General features: G+C 38.5%; 1 protein-coding gene across 2 annotated transcripts in view; it reads left to right on the top strand.

Annotated features, from left to right (window-relative positions):
• PREX1 (phosphatidylinositol-3,4,5-trisphosphate dependent Rac exchange factor 1) overlaps positions 1 to 24,009 on the top strand; it is a 175,914-nt gene extending 151,905 nt beyond the window's left edge. Inside the window, exons 24-40 of one of the 2 annotated variants that reach the window (XM_075018909.1) lie at positions 212 to 422; positions 1,640 to 1,898; positions 2,942 to 3,148; positions 5,568 to 5,656; positions 6,052 to 6,134; positions 6,759 to 6,849; positions 8,596 to 8,724; positions 9,433 to 9,474; positions 11,880 to 12,097; positions 13,143 to 13,242; positions 13,904 to 14,047; positions 14,695 to 14,809; positions 15,252 to 15,318; positions 16,083 to 16,270; positions 16,990 to 17,092; positions 17,650 to 17,717; positions 19,957 to 24,009. In XM_075018909.1, the coding sequence (XP_074875010.1) occupies positions 212 to 422; positions 1,640 to 1,898; positions 2,942 to 3,148; positions 5,568 to 5,656; positions 6,052 to 6,134; positions 6,759 to 6,849; positions 8,596 to 8,724; positions 9,433 to 9,474; positions 11,880 to 12,097; positions 13,143 to 13,242; positions 13,904 to 14,047; positions 14,695 to 14,809; positions 15,252 to 15,318; positions 16,083 to 16,270; positions 16,990 to 17,092; positions 17,650 to 17,717; positions 19,957 to 19,999 (2,157 nt within the window). In that variant the 3' untranslated portion in view covers positions 20,000 to 24,009. Of the gene's footprint in view, positions 1 to 211; positions 423 to 1,636; positions 1,899 to 2,941; positions 3,149 to 5,567; positions 5,657 to 6,051; positions 6,135 to 6,758; positions 6,850 to 8,595; positions 8,725 to 9,432; positions 9,475 to 11,879; positions 12,098 to 13,142; positions 13,243 to 13,903; positions 14,048 to 14,694; positions 14,810 to 15,251; positions 15,319 to 16,082; positions 16,271 to 16,989; positions 17,093 to 17,649; positions 17,718 to 19,956 lie in introns of both variants that reach the window. The other variant, XM_075018903.1, reaches the window with a different exon arrangement.
• The last annotated feature ends 298 nt before the right edge of the window (positions 24,010 to 24,307 follow it).

Genomic DNA, 24,307 nt, shown 5'->3' with positions numbered 1-24,307 from the left:
GCAGTTACCTCAGCTGTTTGAAGAGAGTTCTAGAAGGTGTAGCTAATTGTTTTCATATGTTGTTTTATGAGCTTTTTTTTTAACATGTTATTCCAGCTGCAGCAGAAATTGTATGATTCTGGAATAGGAGGCAGGAAGAGAAAAGGATTGTCGGTATTGCATCATATTTTTTTGCAAGTGAAGTAGCACACGCTTGCTTTATTTCTCCCAGTTTGCAGATGAATTGAAAACAAAGGTGAGCCCAGCCTTCAAACAAGCCATCATGGAACCACATTCCCTTAACAGCATGGATTTCTGCCCCACCAACTGCCATATTAACCTCATGGAGGTATCATACCCCAAAAACACTACCTCAGCGGGGAGGTCGTTCAGCATTCGCATTGGACGGAAACCCTCTATTATTGGTCTTGATCCAGAACAAGGTGATAATTAACTTTCAAATCATACTGATTTTATCTGCATAAAAAGTTGTGTCTTTCCACTGCTCAGCAAGATCAAAATAAGTTTCAAAGAAACACAGTCTTGCTGGTACCATTTTTCCTCCTTAAAATTTTAGAGTAAAATGACAGCCTCCTTGTGTTGTAAAATAGTAATGCCTTTAAGCATAGAGAGGCTTCAGGTAATATGTTTTTACTAGCTAAGCAGTGTGGTCATCTCATAATAATTAAGTTTCCTGGAGTATTGTTTAAAGCTAGTAGAGGTGACTTACTGACTGAAAGACAAGTGAATGGAGGCTGATAGTAGTGCTAGTGCTGTGAAGAGAGCCTACATTCAGGGGGAAAACATGAGTGAATCAGATTGTAGTGCTGTTTTCTTTTGTCATTACTAAATAAATTCCATGCATTGGAGCTTGAAGTCTCTACTCTCTCAAGGGGATCTGTTTTCTGATAAATAGCTGCTACATAGCATTTGTCCTACAACTAGATTATTTGAATTCCAACATTTCTTCATCATGATCTCACCTAATATGCTTCTGATTCATTGTCTTGTGAAGGTCAGAGTGCAGGAATGTTTGGAAGAGACACAGGGAAGTGTAGACTAACCAATCTTCTGAAAAATGGCATTGACTATTCAAAATGAGGTAGATAAAGAAGCCCTGCTCGCTTGAAGATATTAAAATTCTATTGTATTCTTAATGCGAGCTAAGGTGGTTAGCAAAGTACCATACCAAAACTGTCAGCATTTTTAAATGAAAAGGAATTCTATTTATCTTCTGTAAGGACATAATCCTGGTTTTTTTTATATATGTGTGTGTGTGTAAATGTTTGTAAAGCTGGAATAGTAACACAGACCAACTCCTGAGAACCTGAATTCATTAACATTTCAGCAAATGCTTTTAGATACTTTTAATGTTGTCTGTACGAGTATATGTGTGGATAGTTGCTGTCTTTAATTCCATAATTTAACTTGTTTCTGGACTGCAGTAAATTCAAAACATCTAGTTGGTATGCCAGGAAAGAAAAACCTTTTTTTTTTTTTTTTTTAAAGAACATTTTTATCATAGAATGTAATTATATTAAATAATTCTTTGAAAATTTTTTTTCCTGTTCAAATTCCACCTATTGTAAACTATCATTATTGGGATGGAGTGGGGAAAGTCACGAGAGCCATACTAACTAGACCCTTCAATGTTTAGTAGGTACCTTAAATCCAGTCTCCTATACTCAACATTGCATCACCACTATGGCTGCACCATCCTGGAGATGTCTGACCCCAGAAGATGGAGATCTTGATGGTAGCTTTGGCCAGCAGAATGGAGGAACAATTCAGGAAGAAAGGGGACTCAGTTTTCTGCTGAAACAGGAAGATCGGGAGATACAGGACTCATACTTGCACCTTTTTAACAAACTTGACATTGCAGTGAAGGAAATGAAGCAATATGTCATTCAGATAAATAAGTGAGTAGAGAATCCTGTATGCATGGCAGAGAGCAATCCTGATAAAATGGAGGCATTAACCTCACAAAACACATTGTGCCTATTGGCCCTAACTGTCATACTCTTAGACTCACCTATTCACACACGCACTTGCATTACAGCTCCTTGCTGGTTGGGTCGAATGTACTCCTGTGCAAGATCCACCAACGTATATATTATTGTCCTTTGCTCCTAAAAGTCCACCTGATTTCAACAGCCTCTGTTTTGCTTACTGTATATTCCAGTATAAGAATCTATTTGGTGCCAACAGTGGTTTTGGAATTCCATATAGACATAGTCCCTACCCTTGAAATTTTGTCTGTCATAAGGCAAACTAAGCAAAACTTGTGATTTCAGGCAGCTTTCTTTATGGCACTTATGTTTTCCTTTCCTCTTTTTGTCTTTTTCTCTTTCTCATCACGGGTCTCCTAGGAGTAGTAATGAAGGATTTGAGTAGTGCGTCTGTGTATTGTGCACAACTGGCAAGGTTTTTATAGCAGGGACTGGAGGGGTGATCTGTGTGGCCAGAAGATGGCCTAAGCTGCTCACAGCCACTTCCAGGAATCCCAGTAACAAAAAAGAACAGCCCGTTGTGCACCAAAACTTCAACTGACCAGAAAGCATGTGCATCCTTGGCTCAAACATAGTTAAGAAAGGGTGGTAGCTGCTGGGTAGAGCTGGCGAGCTGAGGCACTGCCCCAGAGGGGAAACCCAGCGCCTTGGATGGAGAAAGTGAGGACTTTGGCAAATTAAAAACAGGGCGCTTTCAGGCCACCATGGTTACAGTGATTAAGCTATTCCTTATGGAGGTAGGGTACCTATGGAAGCAGGACCTTTTGTGAACTTAGGTTCATAGATTTCAATGAACCCCTTTCAGAGCTTGCAATTTTACATAGCTGTAATCTATGTAAAATGCTGGCAAGGTTGCTTTTGATTTCACATAGCTGTATTCCAGCCTTAGTGGTTATACCTCATTTATGAGACTACCCACCAGTCCCTGAGAGCTGTATGTTCTACTTTTGCAGACTTTTGTCCACCATAACAGAACCTACAGAAGGTGGTGCCTGTGAGCCACCGTCTACTGAGGAGACATCTCCACCTTCCTTGGGAACAGAAGAGAGTGATCCTGACAAAGCTGAGCATGGTGGAATCAAGAAGGTCTGTTTCAAAGTTTCTGAGGAGGACCAAGAAGACTCTGGACATGACACAATGAGTTTCAGAGACTCCTACAGGTCAGTCTGAAGATTGTGCCACTCTTACCTTACTAATATAATGTTTCGAAGTTCTAATGGAGGTATGGTTTCAACAAGCAGGTTATTTTCCAGTCAGTCAGTTATTTATATTCACATAGTAAAGTATTCACTAGCTATAGTTATTTCATTACATTTATTGCCATGGAGATATATGCAGCAAAAAACCTTTCCTCGTAACAATGCCAAAATACTAACACTTCTAGAAAATTGAATAAAATGAAATAAATAGGCCTAGTGTGACTTTCCCTTTCTATATTGTATAGCTGGAAACTACAGAAGCTCAGCAGAGTTTGCAGACTGCTTGGTCTTGTAATCACTGCTATTGTAAGGGGATGTTTCCATTCAGTTCTGCAAACAATTTTCCCAAAAGTCTAAGACATTGAGAAACAGAAATGGACATCAAGTTTTTTATTTTTAATGGGCCTTTGAAACCACAAATGCAAATGTTTATTCAGGTGTCTCAAAATCTTGTTTTTGGGATGTCATTGACTGCTGCTTCTCTGGGAATATTTGCTACCAAAGGAAATCACACACACTCCAAGCCTGTCTTTCTTGGGAGGAAACATTTGGAAACTCAACTTCAGAAGAAGTGGAATAACAAATTGCAGTCATGTCTGACCATTGCAACTTTACATCCTTAATAGGCCATTTTTTACATTTACAGAAAGGCCATAGGACTTTGCCTATAAGAAGGAATAAAGACGCTTTACAGTGGGCTGGAGGATTACAGTAACCTGAGTGAATGATGTGTCTTTGAAACTTCCAAGCTACAGGCCTGATTCTTTACTTGCTGTTGGTTTTGTACTAGTATAAGTAGGAATATGTTACATTCATGCAGGACTGCAGAAATGACAGCATCAGAGCAGTTCACATTGGAAGGGGTCTCTGGAGCCTACATGGTCCCATCTCTTGCTCTGAACAGGTCCAACAAGATCGGTTGCTCAGGGCCTTCTCCAGTTGAGTATTGAATGTCTCCAAGGACAGTAGATAAGAAGTCAGTAAAGAAACAGAACCAGCACTTACAATGTTGAGATCTATGGCATCTATTTATTGTGTTAGATTTAAATCTGCACATGTGCTCTGAAGCTGTTTTATTGAAATGTGCTGTATTTCTTTCGCTGTTAAGAGAAATCCCAATAATGAACGCTGTTTAGTTTAAATGGTTCCTGTAATTGAGACTAATCTATTCTGCATAACAAAGTGACATCACAAACAGTCTCTGTGGGTCTGTCACTGCTTCCAAAATTCTGCACGTAAATGTAAGATGAGAAAGATTATTCTGTCTTATCTTTATTAGACAGAGGCAGAGAATTAAGCATATATTACAGATAATAGTTACTCAAGGGGGAATAAAATGGGTTTTGATGGTTTTTGATCTGAAAAACTACTGAGGAACTACAAAAATAAGTAAATTACAGATAAGAAAATATCTTGTTTGCATTAGCCATGCTTCTTTCTCCAAGATCATTTGGAGGTGTAATTCAAATTTCATCATTTCAGACTGTGGAGTAGTTGCCACAAGTATTAATCTTCTTAAGAAAAAATAGATTTCTTTGATAATAGGTTTAACAAAGGACAGGCAAGAACCCCAGTTAGGGTTCTTTCAGTTGCTCTTATATTTTTCTCTCATGTCACTCTAAAATAAAAACAAAGGAAGAGACAACATGGAGAATTTTGTAGGCTTTGTTTTGAGTTTGTGCTATTAAAAACACTGTGTCACTTAATTGGAGGGGGACAGACTAAGATCCATATGCTTTTTGGTTACTTTTATTAAGTTATGATTAGTGTAAAGTGAACTTTAAACAGAGGAGAACTAGAATTTTCCGGGTGTGCATGAGCCAGCATTGGTGTGAAGCGAACTGTAGTCACTCCTCTGCTTCCCGGGATACTTTTAGGATCTGCAGTGCCTGATTCTCTGATGGTATAGATTCCTTAAATTTCCTCTCCCATCTCCAATGGCTGTGCTACTGCAGCTTCAACATATGCTGGAGTTGGATGCTGTAATGTCCTGAGAATTTGTAACAAATGTTGAGTTTAGTGGAGATTCAGTCTCATAGATTTTAATTATTTCTCCCCTACTCGACGCTCGTAGAGCATGCTTAATGATGCAACCCAGATGAGGTCCCTGGTGGGAAGTCCATTTTCATTATTTATAGGATCCAGGCAATATATTAAGCATTGAGTGGTCACTAGAAATGGAAAAAGACATCCTCTTACAGTGCCAGCCCCAGAGGCCTTGCTTAATGGTTGTTCTGCCTGTAATTAGTTTTTCTTTTGTATATGTGTAACAGAATTAGTTTGGGGGATTGCAGTGTTAATAACAACAGAATGATAGTATATCAGAGACTGGGTGTAAGGACAGCTTTTTTTCAATCACCTTCTTTGCTTTTCTTTCTAGTGAATGTAACAGTAACCGGGACTCAGTGTTGTCATACACCAGTGTACGGAGTAACAGCTCTTACTTGGGCAGTGATGAGATGGGATCAGGTGAGTATATGCATAGGTTATATGCATATTTCTCATACCGGACACCTTAGTAGAGCTGATAAGACTATGCTGATTATAAGCACTTGCATGTTTAAGTTGCAAATGTAGTTTCTTCAAAACTAGTCACAAGAACATAAAGATAGAGATTTGTTCTTTTTCTAATGAACCACAGTAAATTTGGAATATGGAAGAGGTATTAGGCAGGGATAAGCTTCTATAGTTATCAGATATTTGCATTATATGAAAAATCATTAGTATTTTGATCTATGAATTAGAGAAAAAGCAGCAATCATTTTTCCACGACTCCGGTGTGAAGGTGTGCTTGTGTCATCTCTGGCTTCATCACAGATTACGTTTGTAAGACAGTTAAAGGCTTTTCATCTTTCCTTTTTTAGGAGATGAGCTTCCCAATGATATGAGGATTCCTTTAGACAAACAAGACAAACTTCATGGCTGTCTGGAACATCTTTTTAACCAGGTATGTAAAGCATTACTCTTACACAGAATTGCTTTCTTCTTATCAATGTCAGTTTAAGAAATTGGAAGTATAAAATTGTTTAATGAAATCATAGTTTGAGGGCTGGCAAACTATCTTGGGGTACAGTGTAAGCAAGTATATTATAGGACAGTTTGAGGTATCAATTTTGTCAACATTTAAGTTGTCTTGTGTGATTTAGGCAAGGTTGACCTGCCTTATCTCAGGCATTAGACTAAGGGGAAAAAAGCTTTCATGAGAAAAAAAAAGGAAAAGATGAACAAAATTCTAATACCTTGTATGATCTAAATGGATCACATTTACAGATCTCAGGAGAGTCCTCACAAGTTTAGCCAACAGATGTCTTTATAGATGCATAGCACCAGAGAATTGTTTTGTATTATCTTTTATCTCATCAGCATGTAGATCATCATTGTGCAAAATGCTGTATTCAGTGTGAGGCTCTTGAGGCCAGTTCACGGTTAGAAAGTCTTAATGCCATTTGTCAGTGAGAAATCATTCCAAAATACAAATAGTGTAATGGCTTTTGCACTTCCCCACAAGAGTTCTGTTCAGATTTTCATCTGCAAATCTTACTAACACTGACTGAAAACATTCCAATTGTAGGTTGATGCAATCAATGCACTTCTAAAAGGACCAGTAATAACTAAGGCCTTTGAAGAAACCAAGCACTTCCCAATGGAACACAGTTTGCAAGGTAAAGAAAAAGATTGATTGTATTTAATAAAGTGATTTGCTAGTTATTGAGAGCTTAACACGAATGCACATGTGCTATATGGCCACAAAGAGTTACTTAACTATGCAGTCTACCCAGTCATACATTAATGGCAGGTACATGTCTGACCATTGAAATTTTGCATCCTTAAAATGTCATTTTCACATGAATTCCTTCTGAACAGCACAGAACGCTTTTCTGTTATATGCGCTGAATCCTCACAGCTCTTGCACAAGTCCCCAGATCTATCCTTTGATGTGAACACAGATACATAGCTCAAAAGGTACGAGGTAGAGATAGGCCAGATACAAGCTAAATGAGCACTCTGATAAGCTGATGAAGGGCTGACTACTGTAGATCTGAGGCACCAAAAGGTTCTGCCTGAGTTTGCTTAATGACTTACCCATCTGAAGAAAAGCAGAAAAATTGCCAGAGTAAACTCATCCTCACATGACACTTATTTTGAAAACTGATTCCCATAGAGAGCAAACATATGATACTGTGTTTTGTTTTTCCTCAGGGAGCATGATGAGACTTTGGTCTTAATGGTTTTGGGGCCCAGGATGTGGTTTCTTCTCTCACTGAAATACACAGAACTTTATTTTCTGAATATTTGCTGCATTTCCTTTCCCACTTGAAATCTGAAATGTTTCCTACTATTCCTACTGTATTTCAGGTGCTGTAGTCATGGCCTCCTCCGTAACCTTTGACAAGCTCTATTTTTAAGTTACAGTGGCAAACTCTATAAGGGGGCTTTTTCTGCCTTTTCTTTTTTTTCCTGACTCCAGAAGTAACTCCTGTGGAGTTCTGTTAAATGAACTCATTTCGACAAACACATTCACATTTATGTAGAATATCTGTTAGTCTTTCCATGCGCTGTTTGAATGAATTGAAGAAATAACAGACATCTTGTGTTCATTTCCTTTATTTTATTTTGCTTAAACGGAGTCTCATTTATTAAAACTAGATTAATTACACTGAGAGTGTCTTTTAATTAACTGAAGTTAACTGAAGATCCCACATTTGTCACACTAAGGGACAGACAAACCCTGCTTACATTCAGCTGGAATCCTGGACCAGAGTGTCTTATTTAATCGCTACCATAGGCACCTTTCAGTGATGGATGTAAATTTGAATGCTTTCCCATTTCTGTTCATGAGCAGTTATTTGGCACGGTTTTTCTGTGTTTCTCTGTCTGCTTATGCATTTTATCACCAACAATGGGGTATTTGGCTCAGCTACATAGCTAAGTCATGGAGAATAAATCTTCTAGTCCGTAATTAAATAATTAGCTTCCATCAGGTGAAAGACGTCTCATTAGTATTATGGGATGTGACAGCTGCAGCCAAAAAGTTGATCTGATTCTGCACAGCCAGAGAGTCTAGATCTACCCGATATAGCTGCCTGCACGTTATTAAAGGCAGAGAAGACAGAAGGGAATTCTGTGCTTTGTGAGTAGTGCAGAGCTCCCTTCACTGTGCATGTCACCCAAGTGCATAACTTTTAGTCCACAATCCTGACAACAATGCTGGGAGACTGCTGATAAAGAGATTATAGGAATAGTCTTTTTTTTCCTCCTGTATTAGTTCTATTTAAGTACCTTTTTCATTCACGGTTGTTGCTATTGATACTGTATCTCTGCTTTCATCTGTATACACATTATAACTCATAAGCCACACTCAGCTATGTAGCATTTCCTTAATGGCTAACAAACTCCATTTTTTCTAGAATTTAAACAGAAGGAAGAAAGCACAGTTAGGTGCCGGAATAATATTCAAGCCAGCATTCAAGAAGATCCATGGAACCTTCCATTGCGCATCAAGAACCTTGTTGAAATCATACAAAAACACGTTGAAGGTCTGTAAATAAGGCAAAGTTTGTTATGGGCTTCAGGGAGAAAAAATCTTGATCTAATCAAGTCCAGCAGTTAATTTTATCATTTTATCTTAATTTGTCATGCGGCTGTACTGGGCTCTACAGAACAGGTAAAACAAGTTATTGTTTGTAGAGTCCCAGTGCTGTACGGTAAAACCTCACCTGTGCAGCAATTCCAAAGAACTTTCTCTCCCTTATTTTATTTCATCAGCCCATTCAGACAGAATGATATGAGAGTGATCTATTTCCCTGTGGTTTTTTTAACCCTTTTAGAAAATGGAGAGAGAGATGCTTGGTATATTCCAAAATGAAACGAACGCTAATCAGATACTACAACATCCTCAATGGTTACAGTCTGGTTGAACTGGAACAGGGGCTGAATCTGATGTTTACAGTCCAGTGCAAAGCACTGGGCAGAAATCACCTGCTTAGGAATTCATCTACGTGTGCAATTTGTTTCCAGTAATTCATGGTAGTTAACAGAACATTTAGTCTGTAAAATTCTTTGATTTACACCTTGTTTCTTTCTCAGTCATTAAAAAGTCTGTACGAGTAAGGAATACTAGAGTAAATAGAAATGGCCACACAGGGGCCAGGGATTGTAGGGAATGAGGAGACTGTTAACCAAATGCAATCAAGTCTACCTTGATACCATGTTGACTACAGCATTCCTTTTCTTCACTGTTTTAGATGGGAAGAACCAGCTGCTTTTGGCCTTGTTAAAATGCACAGGTAAGGGGTTTTGATTTGTTGCAAAACAACATCATATATACACAAGTCCCTAGCACAGTTTTATGTGCATGCTTGTGCATACACCAGGATGTTATGTTTTTCCTTAGCATTTAGGTTTTTCCCTGGCATTTTATGCTAACATTTCTCATGCTCTGCATCTAGGGCAACCTTTCCATGCATCTGACATCTCTTCTTCAGTTTACATTATTTCAATTCACTGGAGGCTGCTTGTGTTACCTGGCTAGTCACTGGTGTTTCACAAGCACTCTGTTTTTTGTTGTTTTTTTTTTACTGTGTTCATTTTTTCCTTTGTACAATCCCCCTTCCCAGATGACCTTTACTGTTTCCTGCTGTGGTGAGAACATGCAGCAAAAATGAGACCTATTGCATAACTTTCTGTGAGACTGTGGACTCTGTCATCTTTCCAAATAGAGCAGGCATGTTAGGAGTTAGGATTGAAATATACTGAAATTACAGCCAGGAGCAGACTAAGAACCTAAATGTGCAGGCAGCAGCTAAATACACTGTGGACATCATTAATTTGTAACCATGCACAAAATTGTGCTCGCGGATCAAGGGACAGGCCTTTCCCAGGAGTGAATGTGCAGTCATTTTGTAATTGAAACACCTACTTGGTGTACTTTTGTTTGAAAATGAGGTAATAAATAATTGGAATAGGCTGTTGTTATTTCACTGTGCCAGGCTTGATTCTCAAGTCTTCATAGAATGAAGATGAGAGATTTGTATGGCTCTAAGTCACTTGTCAACTCCTGCCAGGGCTGGTCCATGAGTCTGTGCCAACCAGCCTGTGGTGTCAGTCTAGTGTCCATAAAAGCTGGTTTTAATGATAGTAGATATAATGACTCCCTAAGTCTCTACCTGTGCCCCATCTCCTGCAGCATTTCCATGAACATCGTCTGGACAGAACGAAGGAGCAGATGGCACTGAACTGGTTATGGCACCAGGGATTCCCTTGCCTTGAGGGCAGTCCTAAGCTCTCTTTGCCTTACGTCTAGCAGTACAGAGGTGTGCTTCTAGAAGGACTGGTTGCCTTTAAGTTGAGAATATGGCCCAGGGCCTGGAGTGTATTAGTCGGTCTATTGTGTTCAGTGCTTTATAAAAATAATCCAGATCTTCAAAGCCTCTGGGTGATGTTTTCAGCTTCTTTCTCTGGGGAACGCTGCCTTGACAATGAGAGACTGCTGTACTGCAGTGCCTGCTGGAGGAGCCCAGGGTGCCTGGGAAGTAGCTTGTCACTTATTCATGTGCCTCTTTGGCCTGCAATCCCCTTAAGTGTGACGAGGTTGATTTGACCAGCATGTGGCTGCCTGGCAGGCGGACTGGAAGGAAAGTTAACACAGGGGAAATTCTCCCAGGAAACATAAACCAATTGGTACCGTATGGGCAGGCCCAGTTAATGCATTAAGCATATGGGAAGCCCACAAAATGCAGATGGATGGGGGAAGATGAATCTCTTAATAGCCCAGGAGAGAAGTAATGGCAGAGACCTTCTTTCAAGAATTCTTTTGCTTCTGTAAGCATAAAAAAGAAGGGAATCAATCCAGATATGGCACTAAGGAGTTATAGCTCTTCCCAGTCAGAAGAATGAGCATGCAGATGGCAGAGGAAGTAATAAACAGTCAAGTGTACTAGAAAATTTTCCAACTTGCATGTACTCCAGCTATGCTGTCTTTATTTATACACCCAGGTCACACAGCAAGAAGAGGTTATCTGTTAAGTCTGTGAAAGCTACAGCAGAAGCCAAATGTCATGCACACACACGCACACGCAAACTGCTTCTTTGGCAGTGAGATTAAAGACAAGTATACTGTCGTGGTTTAACCCCAGCCAGCAACTAAGCACCATGCAGCCGCTCACTCACTCCCCCCCATCCAGAGGGATGGGGGAGAAAATCAGGAAAAGAAGTAAAATTCCTGGGTTGAGATAAGAACGGTTTAATAGAACAGAAAAGAAGAAACTAATAATGATAATGATAACACTAATAAAATGACAGCAGTAGTAATAAAAGGATTGAAATGTACAAATGATGCGCAGGGCAATTGCTCACCACCCGCCGACTGACACCCAGCCAGTCCCCGAGCGGCGAATCCCTCCCCCATCCTTCCCGGTTCCTAAACTAGATGGGACGTCCCATGGTATGGAATACACTGTTGGCCAGTTTGGGTCAGGTGCCCTGGCTGGGCATGAGAAGCTGAAAAATCCTTGACCATAGTCTAAACACTACTGAGCAACAACTGAAAACATCAGTGTTATCAACATTCTTCACATACTGAACTCAAAACATAGCACTGTACCAGCTACTAGGAAGACAGTTAACTCTATCCCAGCTGAAACCAGGACATATACTCATGACTTCTTTGTGTTTCTCTCCCCTTCTTTGGCAGATACTGAGCTACAGCTGAGACGTGATTCCATCTTCTGTCAGTCTCTTGTGGCTGCTATTTGCACCTTTTCAGAGCAGTTACTGGCTGCTCTCAACTATCGATACAACAACAATGGGGAATACGAAGAGAGCAGCAGAGATGCCAGCAGAAAATGGCTGGAACAGATAGCAGCCACTGGTGTTTTACTAAACTACCAGTCTCTTCTCTCCCCTGCTGTGGTAAGATGAAGAATTGTGGCACCCTTGGGTCTGCTCACACTTGCCTGTATGCTTCTCTGCCACTCACAGCACAGCCAGACCCCTTCTTTCTAGCAGCATGTTAGACTCTCACTACTACAGCAACCTCTGGAGATTCCTGCTGCTGACAACCATGTGCCAATATTCCATATCCCATCATTTTAATCTCGTCACAAATATTGGACCCAGTATCACACTAGAACACCATAGGAATCTCTCTGCCTTCGTATTTGGAGCAATGCTGCTGCATTTAGGGAGGTTTTACTACTCAGTTGGTGACACGTGTGTGGCCTGCCATCTTCTGGTTAAAACACACATTTCAACCAATAGGTGAAGAAGTTCTGAGTATTTCAAGAGTTGGGACAACAGGAAAATGTAGGCTTTTGTTCATACCATGGACACTTTTATGGAATAGATAGACTGCACTCTCTCTCTCACTATTGTGCTGCTGGTATTTGAGGCACCATGTCTAAGGAGGAGAGGAGTTGGTCTTACATAGTTCCTCTGCACCCAACGAACAGATAAGCCACAGCTGCCATAACTGTAAAAATGTTAAGAAAAAAGGAGCATAAAAAAGACAAGTAGCTCTGACACTATAGAGAAGCGACATTTTTTTGGACTTTGTAAATGTTGTAGATTGTGTGGGGTTTTTTTTTCAATATAATCCAAATTATATGCATATGTAACTGCTATTTATTCACATTGCATGGAATGCATGGCTGTTCTTCACATTTGTAGGTATAGAGTAAAGGTTGGAGAAAGAAATCCCTTCAAACTTATTCAGTCCTTAAACTTCTCTACTCTCTATGAATCACATCAAGTAACATCTAAGCAAAGGGTACCTATCTTGTATCACAAAGTTCCAGAGCCATTAGTAATTACCTGGCTGGGTTGGAGTTAATGGAAAGCTCCACATTCTGCTCTAGGTCTCCTGAATCAAAGCGTGCACATAACAGCTATACTTTCCTGCCATTGATCTCTTTCTGGCAGATTATAACCTATTTATATCTGTTTCTTTGCTTTACAGAAGGAGGAGCGTACCATGCTGGAAGACATCCAGGTCACTCTGACTGAACTGGACAAAGTTGCCTTCTACTTCAAGCAGCTGGATGGAAGTCTTGTAGCAAGTGAGTATTCTCTGTTTCTCTGAAGCTCTTTTTTTATTGTTTGTTTTACAGATTAATATCCTCCCTGATTATAAATCTAGCAGACCATGTCAGACCTGGAGAGCGCTGAGCAGCTTTTCTGAAGCACTGTTGCATTCCCTGAGGTTCCACTGCAAAAACGCAGCATAAAAAGCAGGACTGACATCATGGGATGCTGGTGGCATGTTCTGTGATTTGTAACTATGGTCTGTGCCAGTGTACCTTACCTGTGTGATTTTGCACACAGGGAGATATGACAGATGATGAGCAGTTCCTGACAGATGTTTGTAATTCACCACATTACCTAAGGTAGAAGGACTAGCCCTCCTCAGCTCTTCTGTGTCCTATGTCCCACCCTGCCAGATCTCTCTCCATGTTTACGGACTATGAGATGCCATGAAACAAGATGGATTTTAATTATTAACCACATTTATTGTATTATCATCAAACATTATGCTAGGTCATGCTAACTGTGTATCTTCTTAAGTGTAATATTTCAGAGCCTGCATTCTCTCAATAAAGGCTCTCCGTTATTCATCTAATGGTGATGTGAAATGTCATTATCTAATAAACTCAGATAGCAATGGTTTCGCATTGCTCCTGCTGTGGTAAAGCAGCAAGTGTTTTATCTTTATTTCTCCAGATGCTCATGTTTTCTACCACATCGAAGGAAGTCGTCAGGCCTTGAAGGTTATCTTTTATCTTGACAGCTACTACTTCTCCAAACTGCCTTCTCGGTTTCAGAATGGGGGAAGCTTGAAACTGCACACGGTGCTCTTTACAAAAGGTGTCTATAAAAAGCTTTCTTGAGAAAAATAAGCTAACTGGTGATGCTGAAAGATTCAAAATAAAGAATGACCATGAAGGTCTTAACATAGTGCAGCTGAGAACTACAGGCATATTTAAGAAGCAGATGTTTCTATTCTAGAAAGACCTGGGAAGTGCTAGATTTTAGAATAAGGCACAGTCATGTGCCAAGACATGCCTGTTTGGGGCTTTTTTTATGCCTTCCTGTAAAGGCCATAGAGACATTATATTAGACTACATGCACAATCTGATTTAGTATGGTATCAGGAGATGTTCCCAGGCTACAGAGAAGTGTTTTTAAAAGCATACACCATGACAGAATCATCTGGGCTGGAAATTGACTTGATAACCAAATATTCACACCAAAATACAATACAGGAAATTTCCTTCAAGGGGGTGTTAGTGGGGAGTAATTGCTGTTAGATAGAACTGCTTTGTGTGAAGCTCACCTTTATGATACTACCACTATATTCCCATGCTGGGAAATGCATTAAATTTATGCAGTAACAGAATCAGCCTTGACATGATCCAACAGTCATTTGCTGAGCAGTGAGATGATATAGAGATAAATAAATGAATGAAAAGAAAACTAATAACATAGGTTTAGTAAAATGTTTTCTTCTTCAGCTCTGGAGAGTATGGAGGGGCAATCACAACCAGCTGGCTCATCTCTAGAAGAACTTCCACAGCAAATTAATGGTATTTCACTTGAAAAAGTGCAGCAATATTACCGTAAACTCAGGTATTTCATGCTTCTTCCTTGCCTTAAAACACATTGAAAAGAGCGTTCCTTGCTAAGGACCTTAAAATTTAATGAAAAAGAGATTCCATTCCTGATGGTTTCTTGTACAAATATGATTTTTGGAGATTCTCATTGTGTGGGAAACCTGTTAATTTTCTTCCCACAGTTAAGCTCGTTCTGAAGTAGTGCACTGTACCGTATGAAATTCCCATCTAATTTGACTTCAGAACTTTGTGCAGAGCTAAAATTACATAAAAAAGGGAGGGTTGGAATATTTTAGTACAGCCTCTGTAAATTACTGCAATCAAAATGGTTCAATAAAAAAGCAGATCTTGAAGCTTTTTAGCATAGCTTTCTCAAATGTTTTAGACAAGATAGTATACATATATGTGCTTGAAATGTGACACACCAACTAATGTAGTCCTTGCTGGCCTTTTTGCAGGACATTTTACCTAGAGAGATCAAACTTGCCCACTGATTCCAATACTACTGCAGTGAAGATTGACCAGGTATTGTTATTATGTTTATTTCTGCAATAAACTATCTCATAGAAATATTATTTCTACATCTCTAAAATCCCAGTCATGGGATACCCATATGGCAGACCTGTACAAACCCAAATGTCATTTAAAAAATGTTCCCTACCCTAAAGAAGTTATCTGAATTTCTCTGAAGCTTGGCTACAGTTCCTTTGTTTCAAAGAAAATGTGTAGAACCCAGGTAGACACAAAACCCCTAACTTAGGCACTAATAAGACTCCATATCACCCTGACTGCCCCTGCTAAATACGGTATCTGATGTTAGACAGAATGAATTAATTTTCTTTTCCCACAGATGCATGAAAATGAACAATCGTTCAATTTACAAGTTACGCTTTGTTCACAGTTACAGAAGAAAACAACACAAAAATAGTACTTCCCAGCATCTCATGTAAAGGCAGTCTGTCTAACTGTGACAGGTGACAGACGTGAATATATGCATGTAAGGCATTAAATACTACTGCAGGGAAGACAAAATCAGAGACTATCTTTGCAATTGTAATATACATTGTAAACAGCTTATGTGTTTTGTAATAATTGGAAAAAATTGCCCCAAGCCTAAGTAATTGTATTTTCCCACTCTAAAGTTCATATATATTCTAAATAGTTGTTACTGTGTGGCAGTCACCCTTGTTTAGATTATTGTGCTTAGACATAGGATAAAGAACTGTAAATGTCTTTATAACTGAAGGTGTAAGTATACCACTGATGCATTTTTTTATTGCTTTGTTTAGCTTATTCGCCCCATTAATGCAATGGATGAGCTTTGCAGGCTGATGAAGTCTTTCATTAATACAAAACCAACCCAGTCAGGCTATTCTAGCAGTAACACCTCAGGAGCTGGCCTGCTACCTATATCCTCTGAGCTCTGTTATCGACTTGGAGCCTGTCAGATTACAATGTGTGGCACTGGGATGCAGAGGTGAGATTTTTAAAACCTGTGTTTTACTGCTGCGATGAGAATTTTTGTCCTTTCTAGAGATTTGAGCAATATATTTGATTCTGTTCAAAGCAATGGAAAGGTAGATTGTAAGGGAATGTATTAAGGACCTAAATCTACTGCCATCTTTATTTTAGGATAGGTTGTGACTTTTAATACTTTTGTTAATAATTAGTATTGACACACAAACTTTTTTATGTTTTAGTGCATCAACCAATGCAACTGAGCAATCTTATTGCATGTTACTTTCAGCCAACATTGTCTTCAAACGCACACTGAAAATGTAGGACGTTGCTCAAAAATAGCTTTAGAATCTTGGTGTGTGCAAGCATCGATTCCAAACACAGCACTGTTCTTCCAGTGTCTCAAAACCATTGAGTAAAGATAAGATTCATTTGTGAATAACTTTATATGAATGCAGAAGAACTTTATATGAATGGAGAGACTGCAGGAGAGCAGTGAAACATAGCCTTGTAGTAATGATGCTGGAGACTCAAATAATTGCAGTACCTAGGTGTAATGAGACTGGAAATGCAGGACTGAGGTCATTTTATAGTTTCGTAAGTGAAAGAACTAAAAAAGTAAATATAAGAACACTAGCTAACGGAAGTCATATTTAACAGGTAAATATCCTGTACATACCTATTTATACATTTTTAGATGTGATCTGTGATTTTAATATCTCTTGTTCCCATGTTCAGAAGTACATTGAGTGTGTCCCTAGAGCAAGCAGCCATACTGGCTCGAAGTCATGGACTTTTGCCCAAGTGTATCATGCAAGCTACAGACATCATGCGAAAGCAAGTAGGTATTTGGATGTATGTCTGCTGCATGCCACCACTTTCATTCCAGCAACATCATTGTACAAACACCAGTTTATTTTGATGTGGCACTGTATTTTGTGTGCTACAAACCCATATTGCCAAACTTCTATCAATGTCTGAATAGCTACACATACATTTGACAGGAACAAATTAACTTTTGCACGTACAGCCATTACAGCAATTAAAATAAATGCCTCAGTGTACATTATTTAAAGTGTGTGCCTTGATGGTTAGAAAGTAGAGACTATCTAGTATATTTAAGACAATTTCTGTAAATAAAAAAATGAAGTCTCAATCACAGTGTTAAATAGTAGAAATTCCCTAGTGCTAGACAGCAGTGCTTGTAAAGTGCTTTGGGACTAATTCCATCTTTTAAGTAAACACAGATGACTAATGTATCCATCCAATGGATTCCAAATCTTCTAAAAGTAGTTAATGGATTCTCAAATAGAAACCATCCTCCCATTATAATATTTTCCCCTAAGGATCAGGTGCTTTATCAATACTGTCAGTACCATAAATTCTCTGTTTCCTTAGGGACCAAGGGTTGAAATCTCTGCCAAGAATCTGAAAGTGATGGACCAAATGCCACAGTGTGCACCTCGGTAGGTTATTATGTGTTATGTTTTTTATCTGAGTGCTGGTTTTATGTTTCTGTAACAGTTGTGGAGTTCCTGTTAGAACCAAAGATCTCCTTAGTAGCAGTAGTGGAAAAAAAGAAAAAATTCCTGTTCTTCTTTCTCACTGTACTAAACTAAGTGCACTGTAATCAGCTTTGCTGCTTACGATTTGCAGATCATTAACTTCAAAGGTTTCTGCACTTTCCGAATAAAACATAACTGCTCAGAGAGAAGGGTCTTTTGTGGACAGTTGCTGTGACTTGGCAAAGCTAGTGATTGACAGCCATCTGTGGAATGCTTAGAAAGAAAAATTCCTGAATAGCAAATCTGACTGCAGATATGCAAAGATAATTCAAAGGCTAATATTATTGTGTGCTTAGAAGAGCTTGACTGTTTAGTTATGGCAGAGCACATTTAAGAGCAAGCACTTCAAGTCAGAGTAACCATACAGTAATGCAGCGCTAAGGAAGATGAGTTGCCCAGGGTTATATATGTTTTTGTCTAGAAGACAACTTTGAAAAGCACTGTACATTTGTGAATCCTACTCCACCTAATGGGAGCTAGAGATGTTCATCATCTCTCTCTGCAGGATAAGAATACCTTTAATTTTAAGAAAAGTATCTCTTTCTGGCCAATTGCCTCCAATTTCATGTATCAGAGAGAAGAGAATATTCTTTAATAAACTGTCACACAGCATTTTCCCACAATGGTAGTAACAAATGCTCATGGTTTAGATGGCAATATATACAGAATCAGTCTGTACAAACATCAGAGAAACTTCTGATTCTGCTCTTGTTAATGTCATTGTTTACATGAAGGCAAAACAGTTCTGGCATGCAGGAATCAGCACCAGAAAAGATCCAGTAAAGTCTATGCCATCCTTTCAGACAGAGTGAGTGTATTTGCTAGTGCTAGGGTCCTCCAAAGAACATATCAGTTCAGTGTCAAGAAGACTTCCTTAAAACACTGGTATCTTATTCACCTATTAAGACTTCTGAGTTAGTCTAAACAAGCCCTGACTCTTTTCTTTTTTTTTTTTTTCTTCCTATCTGCTCCTCAAAATTTTTATGGGAAATTATTTTAAACTTTAGAGACTGTGACGATGCTTACTCTAACAGTCTGGCCTTGGTTTATTTTCTCAAAGACCTTAAAAAGAATATTTTGCATTTAGAACCTTATCCTTCTGTTGGATTGTAATTGCTATTTCAAAAAGGAATAAAACAATAATCAGTGTTGGCCCTTGTACCATGTCCCCAGTGTCATACACCAGTGTTTGAGCAGCATGGTTGTTTTGCCTTATTAATGGCTGTACGTTACTTTGGTTCCGTTTTTATGACCATAACAGCATGCTATGTTCAAAAAGGAACAGCTTTACAAACAAATCGTAAGCTAAGGCATTTTTCTTCTTTCGTGTACACTCTAAATCACAGTGACAAACTCCAGGACTGTTTACTTGGATTATTTCAGGGCAATAAAGTTCAGATACATGTGTTCCTACTGGGTTCCATCATCATAATGTGAAATAAAACTGAGCAAAGTTAAAAAGAGAGCTGGTGAATTAATGTTAAATCTCAGGATTTTATTTCCTAGCATTGATGTTTGTCAAACTCTGTAGTAGCAGTCTTGAAAGAGAAGTTGTAAAAGACTTGAGTTTATGCAAATGTAAAGTAGAAAAAGCCAAAACAAAGCTACCACAAACGGTCATATATATGAATGACAGTCAAGATGCGCTTAGGTTTAACCACTGGCCTCAATTTGCTGATCTTGTGATTAAAAAAATTTCTCTGAAAACATGATTACTAATTTTAAAGTTTGTTAAACCATGCTAACAACCAAATAAGTTCTTTTATCTGTTTGGTATCCCAATCTGTATGAGGGGTGAACCCTCTTGTTCAGGAAAAATGCTGAACTGGATTTAGAACAAAAGAAAAAGAGAAAGAGAGAAGGGGCTGTTGAAGACCCAAATTGGGCCAAAGTTAAAAGGCAGTGATGGAAAGTCTCAAATAGTATTTAAATGATGAATGTAAATACTTTAGTTAATAAATCACTAGTGGCACTTATAAATTTTCAATTATTAAAATTAAAAATAGTGGTATTCTTGATACTGGATTACCTCTAAAGCTTGCAGAATGATAAAGGAGAAGTTGACTCTCATATACTGTGCCGGTAACTTTATGTATCAACCTTATGATATTTAATACCTTACTCTTCATCTGCCTTAAAGACTCTATAGGTTGTGCCAGCCACCTACAGATGGGGATTTATAAAAGTGAGAGAGGCACCAACATTGCAGCATTGTTAAAGCATTCAGCTATGAGCAGCCCTGTCTGAGGACCCACTCTAACTGACACTGATGGTGCTGAATCAAGAGAGGACGAGATATTGCTCTGGTTTAGTAGGATATGAACCTGCTGGACCCAGGCACCAAGAATCTGCCTTTGAACTCCTGCAGCACGTGCAGGGATTCCTGTATTGCTTTGACTTCTTGAAGAAATTCTTGAAACAACCACCACAGAGTTAAGATGGATGTTACTGCCATTTGCTAGATGCCTGGAAAAGTGACAACCGTATTTCAAGAGAGCGCAGTTTTCCTGATGACTTGTTTGTGCTGCCTCCTAAAAGTTGTGGACTTCAAGATATGGATTGGTTAAGAAAATCCAGAATGACACATATCTCTCTCCCTGTACTGCATCTGGCATCCGTTTAATTGCCAGCATAATTTTGGTCAGCATCCTTGAGCAGTACCTTCATAAACACCACTTTTTCATTAACTGACCTGCACTTTTGAACAACGAATAGCACAATCTATGGTTTATTCAAATATGAACACAAAGAATTTCTTCTGGAGTAATTTTCCACTTCAGCCCAGTGAGAACCAATCTCTCTATGCTGCAGAGTGTACATTCCATAATACTTCTTAACATTACTTCATTTTACTTACTGTAGCTTTCAGGTTTTTGATTAACTCTTTTTGCTAATGCCCTATTATGTACTCTGGAAATACAGTACTATTTAAGAGGAGAGATTGGGAGTGAAGGATTTTAAAGGAAACTTTACAAAGGAAAAATACAGTCTTATAATCTGATTATTTGAACAGATGTAGTTTTTAAAACAGGTCAGAAGAACTATACTTATTTATGTGGAGTGGAATATGTGTTTTCGATCATGTTATTATATATACAAGATTTAAATAAAAATTATATTGTTTAAAATGGGACCAATATGCTGGCAATTACACAGCTACTCCCAGTTTACTGAAAAAAATCTACATTATTTAAAATCATTCAATATTTAAGTAGTCTTTAATACAGTTATTAAGATGTATTAGGGATGCTTTTAAGTTAAAAGAAAAAAGGAATCGTGTATATAATGTACTTTATTTTTTCTTGTTTGAAAAATTGTTCTCCATTCTGTCAGTATTATCCTAAGCACAGTAATTTTTTCCACATTACTGGCTGAAACTAATTGAAACATGTCAGCAGTCTCAGGACAGAAATAATGTTCTTTTGGAGTGAGTGCCTTAATATGACCACCCATCCCTCACAAATTTCAGTCATGGCAGGTGTCACTAGAAGGGTGTATAGGAAACTTACCATTCCTCTGTTTCTCCACAGCCTCATTTAAAACAATTCATAGTTAGGAGATCCAGAAGCGCTTTGCAGTGATGTATATTCTAGAAAATAAAGATTTGGGGTTTTTATTTCTGATGTTGTTTGTTCTTTAGCTGGCTTAATTTTTTTTCATTAACATCCAAACCGACTCAAAAACTAAAATTAAGACTTTTTCCATTTGGATATGAAGGTCTCGTAATTTTTTTAATCTACACTTCAACACAAAATGGCTTATGACAAAGTTTGGGGATGCAGATTGTTCTGAATTTTGTCTCAATTTTTAAATTTCTTTTTTCTTCACTCACAAACTGAAGTAATTTTGGGGAAGGAACATGGGTTTTTTACTGTCTTACTTTTAACTGTTTCCTCTGACCTACAGCAACCTGTTGCAGGGAACCTGGACAACCCATCACTTGCCAGCTGTTGGATACAGGGGTTTGTTACTGAGTATCCATTTTGTACTGCAGCCAGATGAGCAGATCATTATTTCAATGCACTTTTTGTTAATTTTGGAAGATTCTTGCCATTTGCTGTTTGAAGAAGAAATGGATGTTTCTTTACTGAATCCTCAACTTACTTAAAATGTACTTAGTATTGTAAGAACTGTAGGAGCACCCAAAAATAAAAAAAAAAACCCATAGGCCAAGATCATCGCTTTGTCTACATCAGCTGTGTTCAGCGGAACTGCAGCAATTTACAGCCTGGAGAGGATCCTGGCCCACACTTACGCAGTCACTGCATAAAGATGCATAGAAGAGTATCTAAGGGCATTTACACTGTGCACTGTTTTACATTGAACTGTATATGTTATTCTCATTGAAAACATGATAGAAGTTTTTATTATTAAAAGTTGGTTTATATTATAAGGAAAGAAGGTATGATCTTTTTCTGTTATACCCTTTAGTTCCTTAGCTCTCTAAGTTCTGTTGAACAGTTTAAGTTCTGATATTTGTATGGAGCTATGAGGTGTTGGAAGTTTAAACTGTAAGGGAAAAGTTGTTTTTGATATCAGCTCAAACTGGCAGTGTAGTGCTAAAGTCTTCCTGTTTGTGCAGTGTTGGCTACAGATGTAGATTCACTGAAGACTTCCTATTAAAGTAGAAAAGAAAAACTGCTTTGGTGCTGTAAAATTGCAGGGTTTAAATTCAGTGCTGGAAAAAACAGGTTCAAGTGGAAAATAAGAGGGCAATGCACAAGCCAGCCTGCAAGTAAAGAAAATAGATCAGGTCTGCAGAATTTCCATGGCTAAAAAGCAAAGTAAGAATTGGGCTTCCCGCAACCGAGCAAGTGCAGGTTTCATAGATCCTGAGCATCTGATAGACTGGAAATGTGGAAAATATGGAAGACACAGTCGAGATGGAGAAAATGGAAACTAGCAGCATGATGATGAGGTGTGTAAGCACCTGGCTAAAGGAAAGAAGGCAACACTGAAAAGAAATTGGGGGTTGGGCAGCAGATGCAAGTGCACTTTCTTATATATTAGTCTTGTAACTGAATTTGCTTAGCATTTTCATTAATCACTGAAACAGATACTATAAGGCTGGTGTTGATGTTAAGTTGGGAGGCACTAATCTAGAGGAGGAGCAGGGTGCACGCACAAAAAAACCCCTAGAAGACTTGGAACACTGAATGGGATGAAATGAATGGGATGAAGTTTTACAGTACAAATATTAGCTCATGCACTTGAAGATTAAACAAAGTATTTTGCTATATTTCTTGTTAATTGATAATAAAAGGCCCTTGGTCATAGAGTTTGTCACAAGATGAGTCAGATGCAATTTGATAGAATTGTGAAAGCTCAGCCTGCACTAGGAGAAAAATTTCCAGTTGGGATGGAGAAGTAGTCAAGCCACTGTGCAGAGGCCAAATAATTAAGTGAAATTTCAGTAGCTAGATGTTGAGGAAAGATACTAAAATGGTATCAATAAAGTGGATACAATTCTGTAAGATAAGGCCAGGAGAGCTTGATTTATTTAGCCTAAGACACAAGTACAACTGATGTCTTTATAAGAAGATAATAAAGAGAATGGTAAAGACAGTTCAACCTAAAAATAAATATAGCCACAAGGAGAAAAAGGAGTACAAGGAGTCAGGGATAAATACTGGCTGAAAATTGTTCTGGACCCTAGAAACTTTTTTTCCCAATCAAGCTCTGACAAAAAAAGAAATATCTTTTACAAAGGGACTTGTAAAAGATGAAGCAGTGGTGCCTAGAGTTACAGGAGAGCCTCCCTCTGAGGGGGACAAGGCAGCCCTTCCCAGTCCAGCCCCATTTGGCTGCAGAAGCTGTATTTGACAGGAGATAGTGTGAACAGTTCCTGCATTGTCTGATCTTGTCCATGGCATTTGCAAAGGTGTAGACTGCTTTTCAAATCCAGGCCTTGGCTATCTGTTAGCATTAGAAATTTTCGTATTCCAGTAGACATTTGCAGACTGAAATACTGAGATTTTTAGATGAGAAACCACAGATTTAGACAAATACACATCTTGTGTCCATTTAGAATAAAAAACATTGAAAAGAAAAATCCACCTGGACTCTGGCAAATCCTTTTTCCTCTGTCATATTTTCTTATCAGCAAATGGTGCTAATTTGGGAATATTTTGAGCACAAGTTATTTCATGGTTCTGAATTGATTTGAAGATAAAAAACACTAAGGCCTAACAATCAGAATTTCAATGTAAAAATAATTTGAAACACTCCTGCTTCTGTAACAGCACATATAGTATTTCATCTGTCATAACACTTGGCATTATAAGTGTCTGACACAGCTTCTAAGCACCTGGTCATTGTTCATTGGTAAAAGGGGAAAAAACCCCACCCCTAACACAACAAACGGCTCATGAAACCAACTCAGTCGGAAAAGCACATAGCACATAGACTTACTGATAAGGTATCATTGATTAATCAAATTACCCAGTACAATTTGTATCTAAAACTAGTATTTGTGTAGCACTAGAGTGTTC

This window comes from Buteo buteo, chromosome 2, assembly GCF_964188355.1.
Source record: "Buteo buteo chromosome 2, bButBut1.hap1.1, whole genome shotgun sequence".
In the NCBI taxonomy this organism is placed as follows: Eukaryota; Metazoa; Chordata; class Aves; order Accipitriformes; family Accipitridae; genus Buteo; species Buteo buteo.
The sequence above is the reverse complement of the archived record's forward strand: the minus strand, read 5'-3'. Positions and strand labels throughout refer to the sequence as shown.